This window comes from Myxine glutinosa, chromosome 5 (genome assembly GCF_964187855.1).
Source record: "Myxine glutinosa chromosome 5, kmMyxGlut1.1, whole genome shotgun sequence".
In the NCBI taxonomy this organism is placed as follows: Eukaryota; Metazoa; Chordata; class Myxini; order Myxiniformes; family Myxinidae; genus Myxine; species Myxine glutinosa.
In genome coordinates, this window is record NC_136265.1 from 169,100,501 (window position 1) to 169,112,343 (window position 11,843).

At 46.3% G+C, this 11,843-nt stretch overlaps 1 protein-coding gene across 1 annotated transcript in view; it reads left to right on the top strand.

The window, feature by feature from the left end:
- SNRPD2 (small nuclear ribonucleoprotein D2 polypeptide) overlaps positions 1 to 10,065 on the top strand; it is a 43,028-nt gene extending 32,963 nt beyond the window's left edge. Inside the window, exon 3 of the mRNA XM_068098663.2 lies at positions 9,759 to 10,065. Within this exon, the coding sequence (XP_067954764.1) occupies positions 9,759 to 9,933 (175 nt within the window). The 3' untranslated portion in view covers positions 9,934 to 10,065. The remainder of the gene's footprint in view (positions 1 to 9,758) is intronic.
- Positions 10,066 to 11,843: the final 1,778 nt, after the last annotated feature.

Consider the following 11,843-nt stretch of genomic DNA (forward strand, 5'->3'; position numbering starts at 1 on the left):
TCACCCCTCACGTCATGATGCGTCTTACCATTCCAAAACATTTGCACAAAAAAACCCCAAAAAAAAAACCGTGGTGTGGAGTCATGTCATCACCTCAGGTGAGTGGCTGCAGATGGTGCGAAGGGATTTCCATCCTAACTATCCTCTAAATGACTTTATCACCTTTACTCTACCCGGGGTCTTTCCCTGCCAAACCATTGGCCACCTTACTCTATGTGGTTCTAAGAACCGAACTCCCATTGACCAGACTGGTGCTCACCAATTTGGGGTCTCACTCCCCCGATTCAACTCCCTGTGCCTTCGCACAATTTCCGGGCTGGGTCGTGTGGCTCACCAGCAGGTCTACTCACCTGCACACCTCCGCCACTGTAGTTGCCTCCGAACTTACCTGCTCCTTTCACTAACCTATCTACCTGGGGAAGGCCCTCTGGCGCTCTCCCCACTCGGTGCCCTCTCTGGCACTGGGCTACCCGGGTCCGTCCTCCGGATCCTCGGGCCCCACTGAACAACTCTACCGGCTCCCTGAGCCCACCTGCGGCCTCACCTGGCCGACATCCTCACAGTGGCGGAGTGCCCATTCAACTACACCCACTAACAGGCCACACGCCCAGCCATTTCCACTTCAATAATGCACCCATCCAAACACCATTCTACCACACGCACCACAGATGCCAATATCCAACCACAATTTACCTACTCCCTCTACGTACTTTTAAACTACCCTCCCCGGGTACTCGTGAAAGGGGTCCCTCTTGCCCATCCACTCCTTTCGCACCAACCACTCCACTCCACATATTCCACACTACTCACTCCACACCATCCATTCCATACTCCATTCCATCTATTCCATTCTCCATTTATTCCATGCTCCATTCACTCCAGACCATCTATTCCATTCAACCATTCTCCATTCACCTGTACTTCACCTACACACCTGTGCTCACACACACCTGGTGGCTCTTGCACCCGTCTCTCCCCCAGGACCATTCGCTCAATACAACTCACAATCGCACTTTTCACCATACACTGCTCAATCACCTCCTTCACACACACTGCACCATTTAAGCTGACTACCCCCCTTCTGAAGCTCGCGCTTCCCAGTCGCCCCTTATACTATTGCTCTCCCTCGTCGTTATAATCCACCTAATCTATTCTACGTCCCCACTACAGGTACAATGTCACTACTTAAATCTAACTTTACCTGTGGTCATCTTTCTCTAAATTCCTATCATTTTATCCTAACCCTCCCTGGCTTGGTTTGCACTGCCATAACCCCATAAACTATTGCTCATGTGCCCGGCTGGATGTGAGGGATGGAGGATTTACCATCCCTCTACATCGGGCGTCTCCCATTATCAATTTTGCCCATCCAATTTTTGCCAATCATTACTGCCAATCATTTTTACCCATCAAATTTGCCAATCATTACTGCCAATCATCAATTTCCTACCAATTCCAAACAATTACACTATCACTATCGCCATCACAGTCCATTAAACTACGAGCCTCGGTGCGTCGTTGCATTATCAAAGCTCGGCTTCGCAAAGCCGCGCAATGCATACGGGTGGTTTGGTCTACTGCGGTTGGGTCCGTCCGGCCTTCGGTTCAGGGGAGGAGGTTTGGTTGGGCCAAGATTCACAGCACCATCCCGGCGCGGGGCCCTCCGCTCCCATGCGCGGTGGGCCAACCTTGCCCGGCTGAAACGCCGCGACCACAAGGGGGCACCGTTCTGATCCCTCCTACCTCCCCTCGAACCGGGCCGGTCGCCTTGCCCGGCAAAGCCCGGACTCAACCGTGCGGGACGGGGCCCGGCCCGGATTGTGCACGACGCTCCGAACAGGAGCCATGCGGCACCGATCCCCGCCGGCTCCCGCAATACACACAGCCCGGCACGGACCGAGAGCTCACGTCGGTTAAACGTCGGTCTAAACGCTAACCCGGTCAACAGGGATGCTTTACTCGCATGCTCACACGCATACGCGACCCCTTTTACACTCACACATCCAGGTGTCTCAGCGCCTCCCGTACAACCCATGCATTCTACCCCTGTACCCGCTCGTGCATTCTCTCCCGCTCCATACTCCGGTCTACTCATAACGCTCACCACACACTCTCGCGCACATTCTTGCGCACCCATTCTCCTCGCACACTCTATCATCACTCACACCTCCGTTCCACACCTCTCCTCCGTTACGTCCTTCGTAACACCACGGGTGTGCTCTCCTGCACATACCCACTCACGCGCTCCGGTTTGCTCGCCCGCACCCGCGCCACCACCAACTCACTCTCCGTGTCACACTCCGTACACTCTGTTTCACACATACCCTCCGACGTGCATTCTCACTCGCACTTGGTTTTACTCCCACACTTTGTAACACACTCACTCTTCGACGCACACTTTTTCCTCACAAGCGCGCCATTTCCACTCACACCACTCACAAAGGACCCTCCACCAACGCCCGGGAGCTTTCTCGATCCCAAGCGAGCGAAAATTCTTTTTGCGCCAAACATCCTCCTGCAAAATCTCCCTGCACAATATACAGCACGACTCACCTGGGCGCTTCTTCTCCTTCGCTCCAACACCACCTGCAAATCTTTATTGGGGTTATTAAGCACAGCATCGTGATGTGAGCACGGACTTTGCACATTTTCCATCTTTTCCTCCTGCTGTTGCTCTACCAAGTCCGTCTCTCCAATCCCAATTTCAATTATAACCAATTTGTTGATTTCTTTCTCTTCGACGACCGCTGGCTTTATTAAAATTTCCTCTTCTACCTCGGCGGTCGCCGGCTTCCCCATACCCCGGGTCGCGATCCCTATATCCGTCATTTTAACCGCGCTCTGCTCCGCCTCGCTCAACCCGCGCTTCTCAAACCGCGTTACCTCATCGCGTACCCCCGTGACCTCTTCGCTCAACCTGCGGTTAACCTCCCTCTCAACTTCCCTTACCTCATATGTGGCCTTGTCCCTCGCTAACCCCTCATTTACTTCCCCTATTTGGTTACCCACGTCCTCCAGTTGGCCCCCCAATTTACCTTCCAGCCCTTCCAACCTGTTGTCTAACCCCTCAAATTTGTTGGATAAACCCTCCAATTTGCTGTCTAACTTCCCAATTTGGTCACTGGTACCCCTTGCTTTGTCCCTCATTGCTCCAATTTGGCCTCCCATTGCTCCAATTTGGCCTCCCATTGCTCCAATTTGGCCTCCCAATCGCTCAATTTGGCTTCCCATACTCATTTGTAGGGCTGACTGCAGCTGCGCAATGAGGTCCTGCATATTCATTCCTCCCAATTGCGCAGCGAGCGCAGCCCTTGCCGCCATGTGCGAGGCGCCATCTTGTGCACCTCCAACCTCGTGCGAGGCGCCGCCATCTTGTGCGCCTGCAACCCCCACTACCGCACCCTCATTGCTCTCCTCCTCCCTGGGGTCCTGGGTTGCCTCTAGCCCCTATTCTACCTCCCCTACCGGCATCCGATCGCCTTGATCATCCATGGCACGATTTAATTTCGTTGTGAATAAAAATTTCAGCCGCTCCAAATTTTGACCAAATTATTTTGATGGATTAAAAATTTGGTTCGGGCCTCAAATCCCACTCCCCGACACCAATTGTTACGGATCTCAGAGACGGCACTCCCCTTAGCAAGGGGGCGGGGGGGGGGGGGTTAATCCCCTTGGCCTGTTAAGCCGGCCTTCTCTGGTCCTGGTACCTGTAACGCTCTTTTGCGGGATGGAATTGATCAGGGTTATTGGTCAAGGTGTTCTCCCGAATACCTTTACCAATCCCTCCGCAAAACAGGGAGACAAGTACCGCTCGAACCACGGACAAGATGGTATTTGCCGAGCGGTTTAGCAATCCGCGGTTCGAGCCGTTATCAATTGACTAAACCCGATTATAAAGCGTTGGCCAAATCATGCCACAGGTACTCAATCGAAAGAAATCACGAAAGCGATCGGACGAGAAAGAAGAAACCAAAGGTAAGAAATAACAGGCATTTATTAATTATGTACAAAAAAACCAAAGGAAGAGCACGAAAGTAATATACAGGACGAAGAAGAAGAAGATACACAGGGCAAGCCTTAAAACAGTCTTGTATTATACCCCAGACAACACGAACAGACTTACACGACAGGGAGAATGGCAATGGTAGGGATGCGCCAGGGAGAGAAGGGTCCAGGCAGATGGTAAGGATGCGCCAGGGAGAGAAGGGTCCAGGCAGATGGTAAGGATGCGCCAGGGAGAGAAGGGTCCAGGCAGCGGCACAGCGTTGAGGTTCACTCCAGGTTCACGCTCCGGGCTCGAGGCGAACAGCGGCCGGCAGCTTCGCGTCTCAACAACCGGCGACAATAGGGCCCTAGAGGGTCTCGAACTATTGCCGCAATGCGAGCACCCCCACGTCTCTCTGTATCTTATCGGTTCGGCTGGATCACTCATCTGGTACCTTTTCCGTCCCACTCACTCAACTCCAAGCAGTCCCTTGCAGCCGCTTTTGTTGCTGTCTTGGAAATCAAGCCGCCGGCTCTGATGATCCGCCTACCGGTTGGCTCACCGCGGTGCTGGTTGGCCGGTAAGGGCTTGCTGACTCCACCTCTGCCGATGCGTCGACGTGCCACGCCCGTGATCTGGCGGCTCCGCCCCCTTCTTCCTCGGTTTGACCGCATGGCGAATGGCGGCTTGGGGCAATCAAACGAGCCAAACCAAGGGGCAGCGAACGCTGCCCGACTGTCACTTTGAAGCGTGGGTGAGGCGATTTTGGAGAAATTGAAAGGGACCTATCTTATTTGATTAATGCAACGCAGATTCAACTACTGGGAACAGATCCTTAACTGAAACACATAATAATGATATAACTACGGAGAGGTCCTATGGTTCGCTACGTGTTGTTCATGGACTAACTAGGGTGCGATTTTTAACCAGCCAATTGATGGGGATATCTACAGGGGGACATTTATAAGGGATACATTTACTAAAATTTACTAGTGAAGGTTCTAAAAACCACAACAGTATGTATGTATGTATGTATGTATGTTTATATGTGTTTGTGTGTATGTATATATGTATTTTCTCGCATGTCGAAAGCTCACAGAAGCTTGTAAATGCACTGAAGGAGTAATCCGTTCGTACAGCATGTTGTGATGCAGGTGCATCGAATCTCTCTGCCGAACAGGATAAGCATTGCTATCTTTTTCGTTTTCCTAGAAACAGAACAAAGATGTTTGTTTTGCAATATGAACGTATGAGTACTTATTTTTCTGTCGTACAAACTTCTCGCTGAATTTATTTTTGGATTTCAGGATGGAAGTGGGTTCATTGCCCCCAAGGTGCATTCTTTATTGGCCTGGAGGTCACTCGTCCAGCGCTATTTGCGCATCGGATCACGTGGCTGATGAACCAACACGGCTTTCCTATGACACTGAACTTGGGGAGTGGTCGCACGACCTTCGTGTAATTGAAGTGGCTGTAAGATCACCAGACTTTTCACAGTTTATTCCATATTTTGTCAGCATTGAATTTAATGCTCCAGTTTGACAAGTTCATTTTGGGGATGAGCTTTCTCAACAGCTTGTTTTGGCCCATTTACCGATGGACAAACTAGTTATGTGCATTTGCAAGTCCAGATTTGGTTCATATATTGTGTTCCAATTTAATTAGGGATTTGAAATCCCAGGGAAGGTGGTCGTGTATGTTGGTCCTTCCCACAGAATTTTTTTTTCCAGCTCTATTTATCCTTAAACTCGCCAGCAAATTGCGGTTATTGTGCCGTAAACTGCTATTTTCACGCTCTGTTAGACCATTTCCTGTGCAGTTAATGGGGTTTTATTCGGCAAAGCTGGTTATTATCCATTAATTGCTGGTAACTAGGGTGGAAGATGATGCCCAGGGAGTTCTTGTCTTGGAGGTGACAAGGTCTAGAGCCCATAACAATAGGGGTTTCCCCCGTTTGTGTGTTTTGGAGCAGGGGGTGTGGAGCTGCGGGAAAGGCGGCCCTGTTTATAAGCTTATATTTCTCCCCAGCCTGGCATTGTTGAGCCGTGCCGGTCATTCACACCAGAGCCAGAGGCGGCCCTTAAATAAGGCCACAGGTGGAAGCTCAATGCACATGCTCTCCAGTGCTCAGCGAGGCAGAGCGGTGGCATGCAGCTCTCTTGCCCCGAAGGTCACTCGTCCAGAGAGCTCCCCATTGTTGCTGTCGAGGCACCCGCTGATCGGTCTCCCTTCCAAAGTTGTCGGGACTATGCTGCGCTTGTGACCGTACTCCATTCGAAGCCTCACCTAACATTTCTAGTTCGAAGCACTGAGTGTTTTCCGTTTATTGTATTTTTTTTTAAATCTTTCTTTTTGCAGGCCCTTTTAAAAATTATTCTTAATATCCTAAGGGGAAAAAGGTTTGGCCACGCAAATAAGTGCAAATTGCATCATTAAAAAAGCAAGTCGTGATTTGATCTGTAATTTGCATACAAAACCCTATTTCTGCTCTACAATTCCATTTTTACCTCCACCACCAAAGGTGGATGGAGGTTATGTTTTCACCCCTGTCTGTCCGTCTGTTTGTCCGTTTGATTGTGAACAAGATATCTCAAAGTTGTTGACGGATTCGGACGAAATTTGGCAGAGATGTAGCATGTGTGACAAAGACGAAATGATTAGATTTTGGTGAAGATCCGGATCTGGCTATTAGAATTATTTTAGTGCTTCTTCGTCATTGGGAGATAGGGACAAAAACGATACATAGCAGGATATCTCAAAACGTTGTGGACAGATTTGGACGAAACTTGGTGGACCGGTTGTGTGAGTGATGAAGAATCGATTCAATTTTGGTGAAGATCTGAATCTGGATTCGGATATGAGAATTATTTAATTTTTTAAGTGATTCTTCACCATTGAGAGATGGGGCCAAAAACGATACATAGCAGGATATATCAAAACGTTGTGGACAGATTTGTACGAAACTTGGTGGACAGGTTGTGTGAGTGACAAGGAAGAATCGATTCAATTTTGGTGAAGATCTGGATCCGGCTTGGAGAAATTTTAAAGTGATTCTTCACTATTGAGTGATATGGCCAACCAAGCGGAGGTATGCTCTCTACTGAGTGCCGTTCTAGCTATTTATTATATTTTCCCCCTAGCACTCACCCTACACCCCTGCCCCCACCCCCCCCCTCACCATCCGTCAGTTGTACCTCACAGGACATTTTCAGTCTAACAAGTTTCAAAATGAGACCTTTGTTTTCTTTCGAAGAGAATAATCTGATGGGTTTTCGTATATTTTGGACGAACCGTTGTATCTTCAAATCAAAAAGTCTTTTGTTCCGTCTATCTTCACGAAGCGTGGCATAATTTAAATAATTTTATACATCGTCATTACACACTATCTGTAATCTGTTATATATATATATATATAGATAATATGTGTATGTTGAAAAATGTTTTTTTGTTTTTTTTTGGTTGTTGTAAACGTCATTTATTTATTTATCTCTGCCAAAGTTTATTTTGGAGTTTTGACAGTTCGTCAAATCGACGTGGAATTGTGATTCAGGTTTCAAATTGATACGTGAATATGCACGCAACTCGCGCTCGGTGATTTCATAAAAGTTGGTCAAACAAGATGCTCACAATAACTCCCAGTCTGTTTTTCAACAAAAAATGATGATAATAATAATAATAATAAATAATTATCCCCATAATAATAAATATATATTTTTAAACGGAGAGGATATTTTAATCGGCTGTCTTGTCTGTCCGTCATGCTATCTCCTGAATGGTTGGGCAGAAATTCACCAAACTTGGTTGTTAGGGATCACCACATGGCATGAAGCTGCAAGAGGAGTATTTTTCGTCCCGCCACCCTGGGATGGGGTCAAAAGGTCAAATACAAACTCGTGCAATTACAGGCTCGTTTAAACTCGTTTTTTACTAGTTTTCTATATGAAAATTTGTATATGCAATCAACATTGGGGGATGCATGAAATATGTAACGGTTTTTTTGATTTGACCATTATTTCATACCCCAGTGCTGGGGACTTGGAGTCACAGGAGTCAAAACAGAAGAATTTTTTTTAACTCAAAATTTGATATTGGGTCATTCCTAATGGAACTTTTTGCAACCTTTCAAAACTTTGCTTTCGGTGGGAAGCATGAGGTTTTGCGATGGTGCGCCATCGACTTCACTCGTTATTATTTTGATTATTTTCCACAACTCCACAGCATTTGGAGTTGGTCTCACTAACAGGCCAAGACGTGCTCGCTCGCATATTGATAAATTTTACTCGGGGAGATTATTTGTTTATGGATGGGAGGTGGTGATGCATCTCAGAGAATGCCGTTTTTGAATGGAAAGGGAAAGCCATCTGCCCGGTCTGCCCGGTCTGCATGTAGATTGTGGATGTTTGATCCCACTGTATCTTTTTGAGAGTGGGATGTGTTGTTGGTACCCTGTCCAGTTTCCATATGTAGGGTTTGCTGTGGGAGTGCTGTGATGTAAATACGGGATAGGCAAGGTAGCCCAAAGGGCTTTTTTCTCTTCCCTTAGTTTCTGTATTTTGGTCCCTTGTGATTTTTATCCTGTCGGGTAGTTCTGAAGGCATTTGATTATGCCGTCCATCATGCTTTCCTCAAGTTACTTGTTTGTCTTTCGATATTCGGTGTATTCAGTATGGAGTGATTTATTTTCTGAAAATATTAGTTTATAATGAATGTTTGGGATTGTTTAATTATTTATTTATTTATTTTTTTGGGAGGGGGGGTGTTTACTTTTTTCAATTGAAATTTCAAACCAACTAAATATTTTTTGTTCTGAAGTAGATAACTATTGGTAGACTGTGTTTCTAAATTAGACTCGCCTGTTCTCTTAAATGGAGGGGATTACGGAGTCCACGTGTGTATGCATGCGCGTGTCCATTCGCATGCAGATCTACTTTAATACAAGATCGTTCATTTTCAGATCTAATGTAATCTGAGTATATACCCTGATGAGATTCTGCATTTTAAAACTGCGTTTTCTTGTTTCTAAATGAGTTATACCGTTTTCATTTTGAGATTGAAGTCGGACTTTCATTTTGGTTTGTAGCGAACTTTCTTCATTACGACTTTCATATTCATGTCTGGAAATTGCTGCTCATCCATTTTTACATTGACCAATGCTCAGTGAAAAAAAAAACTTGTATATTGCTTAATTAAGTGGATTTTAATTTATAACTCATTTTAATCTATATAAATATTTTCATGTGTTTGTTTGTGTGTTATTCTTTGACGGCCGAACCGTAACACCTAGAGGCCCAAAATTTTGGTTGTCGGTACTTCAGCATTTGGACAACATTTAAAGCTATAACACGTTGGCCTTGAAGGCCGTTTTAAGGCCACCAAAGGCCTCTGTAAAGTGTATATTGGGATGTGGGGTCTGGCAGTGCAGTGCTGCTGCCAACCTGTAGGCAAAAGGTAACCGTGATGAGGGCAACAGCGTCTTAATGACCAATATGTCCCGAAACCACCGCCGGGAAAAGATCACTCAGCCAGGTAACCCTCCCCCTCCTCCTCCTCCTGGGCAGCGCCGGGTATCCTTTCCCACCTCCAGGCATTGCTGATTGTCCCTTGATAGTGTAATATAAAAACTGAAACCTGTGTGCCGAGAGTCTGAGTGCTGCGTACAAAGCCCTGGACTATCGAGTGTTTAATTTCACGGACAATTGTAATCCAAATGCAATTACTCTGCCCGAATATGACTGTGTTTTGTTTGTGCCCCTGTTTACTCTGCATCCCACAGACATTGCAACATGGTTCTGGAGAATGTCAAAGAAATGTGGACAGAAGTTCCAAAGAGTGGGAAAGGCAAAAAGAAGTCTAAGCCGGTGAACAAAGATCGTTACATCTCAAAGATGTTCCTCCGGGGAGATTCTGTCATCATCGTACTAAGAAATCCACTTACTACGGTTAAGTGAAAACAACAATGATTCATTGGTCCCCCACCCACCCGAACCACCACCATAACCACCACCAATTCCTTAACTAAAGATATTTGAACCTTTTGTTTTTGGATTTTTTTCCCAATAAATTTCATGCTTTTCAAACCATTTTCTTTGTCTTATTTTGAGAACAATATCGTGTGTGTGTGTGTGTGTGTGTGTGTGTGTGTGTGTGTGTGTGTGTGTGTGTGTGTGTGTGTGTGTGTGTGTGTGTGTGTGTGTGTGTGTGTGTGTGTGTGTGTGTTTGTTTGTTTGTTTGTTTGTTTGTTTGTTTGTTTGTTTTATAATAATAATAATGTACCATGAACAGTGATAACCACAAGACCAGCATTTTGAGTTTCAGGTCCACGTAACTTGGTCGTGGTAAATGGGGTAGTTTTGCATGTTGCATATCCAGTTTGAGCAGAGTAAAAGTTACCTTACTTCCTTTGAATCTCCCTTTGATATTGTTGTTAACTTTAAAAGGTCGCCAATTAATGTTAGGTATACCTTAAAAAATTGGACTCGTCAACATGCATGATGGTGAAAAATGAAACTTCTTTACTAATTAAAATATTGTGCTATTGCATGATGAAGGCCGTTCTTTGCAACAATGGCACCCATTCTGAATCTCCTTTGTGTGCAAGCAAATACACATTTGGCTGATTGTGTTCTCAAACTACCCAAACTAAATCTTACACCCTACACTTTATATTTGGTAGCACGTCCTTTGGACAAAATAACTGTAGTCAAGCACTTCCTATAGCCATGAATGAGCTTCATCCACCTCTCCCTGCCTCCCAAGACTGCAGGGTGGTGTGTGGCAGCTACAGTACTGCAGGTCGGGATCCATGTGGGTGGGAATAGCCATTGCGGTACTTCGTTCCTGGTCCCACAATGGTGAAGGAGTTAATACAGCTAACATATTTGTTGCCATTAAACATGCTTTGGCAACACCTAATTCTTATCGAGAAGAATGGTATGAATGAATGTTCCAATGGTACAGGGCTGCAAGAGGTGGCATGACATGATCACTTCACAGCTGACGACTCCTAACCGCCCAAGCTGATGCCCGTTTTCTGCCCTCGCGGTGCCAACGCGTCTCGCCAGCATTCGACACGCGTGCTGCAAATACACCTCATTAATTCTGCGGTATTGAGATTGTGAGTCTTCTTTACATTGTCATTTTGGAAGCTGCACAAGGCTTATGGTAATTCCTTGAAAACTTTTCTTTAAAATGCATTAACACTAATGCCTTGGTAAAGTCATTCAAGCAAGACCACAGTGGGACTTAATGCATTCCCATGTCATAACATGAGCTTTTTTGTGTCATCGAGGTGTGAGATACACCCCGCAGGCTTAAATGTAAGTGGTAAACCATGCGAGGAGCTCTTCCGAGCATTGAAAACTGACACTTTCTTGTACCGTTTCAACATAACACTGCAACAACCTGTCTGGAAGGAATTAACGGTGATGCCTTGGGAGTCAACTGAGCTCGAGCGGAGGAGGCGTCCGGCTCGGTATAACGGTCACCTGTTGGAAGGCATTCCCTGAACGCAAAATGTCAAACGCGTGTTGTGTTTGTATGTTTGCTGCTCGAACTTCGGTCGCTGGCAAAACATTCCCTTCGCAAACCCAAGGGGTCCCGGATTCGATTTCAAGCGACACCTTATCCGTCTCTCCCGTTGGCGCACCTGTTCGCTGAATTACAGTGGTGAACTGCCAACGGTACACGCCTCGTCGTTTGTTGTTGTAGTGACAATACAACCGCATTGTCAGGAAAATGGTGGGCTTTTCGCCACCGGAAGAAATATTCCACTTATGTTCCCGGTAAACTGTTGGCGTGTAAACCACATTCTTGGATCGTGAATGGATTTGCGCAATTTTGTGGATTCTAATCTCGATTG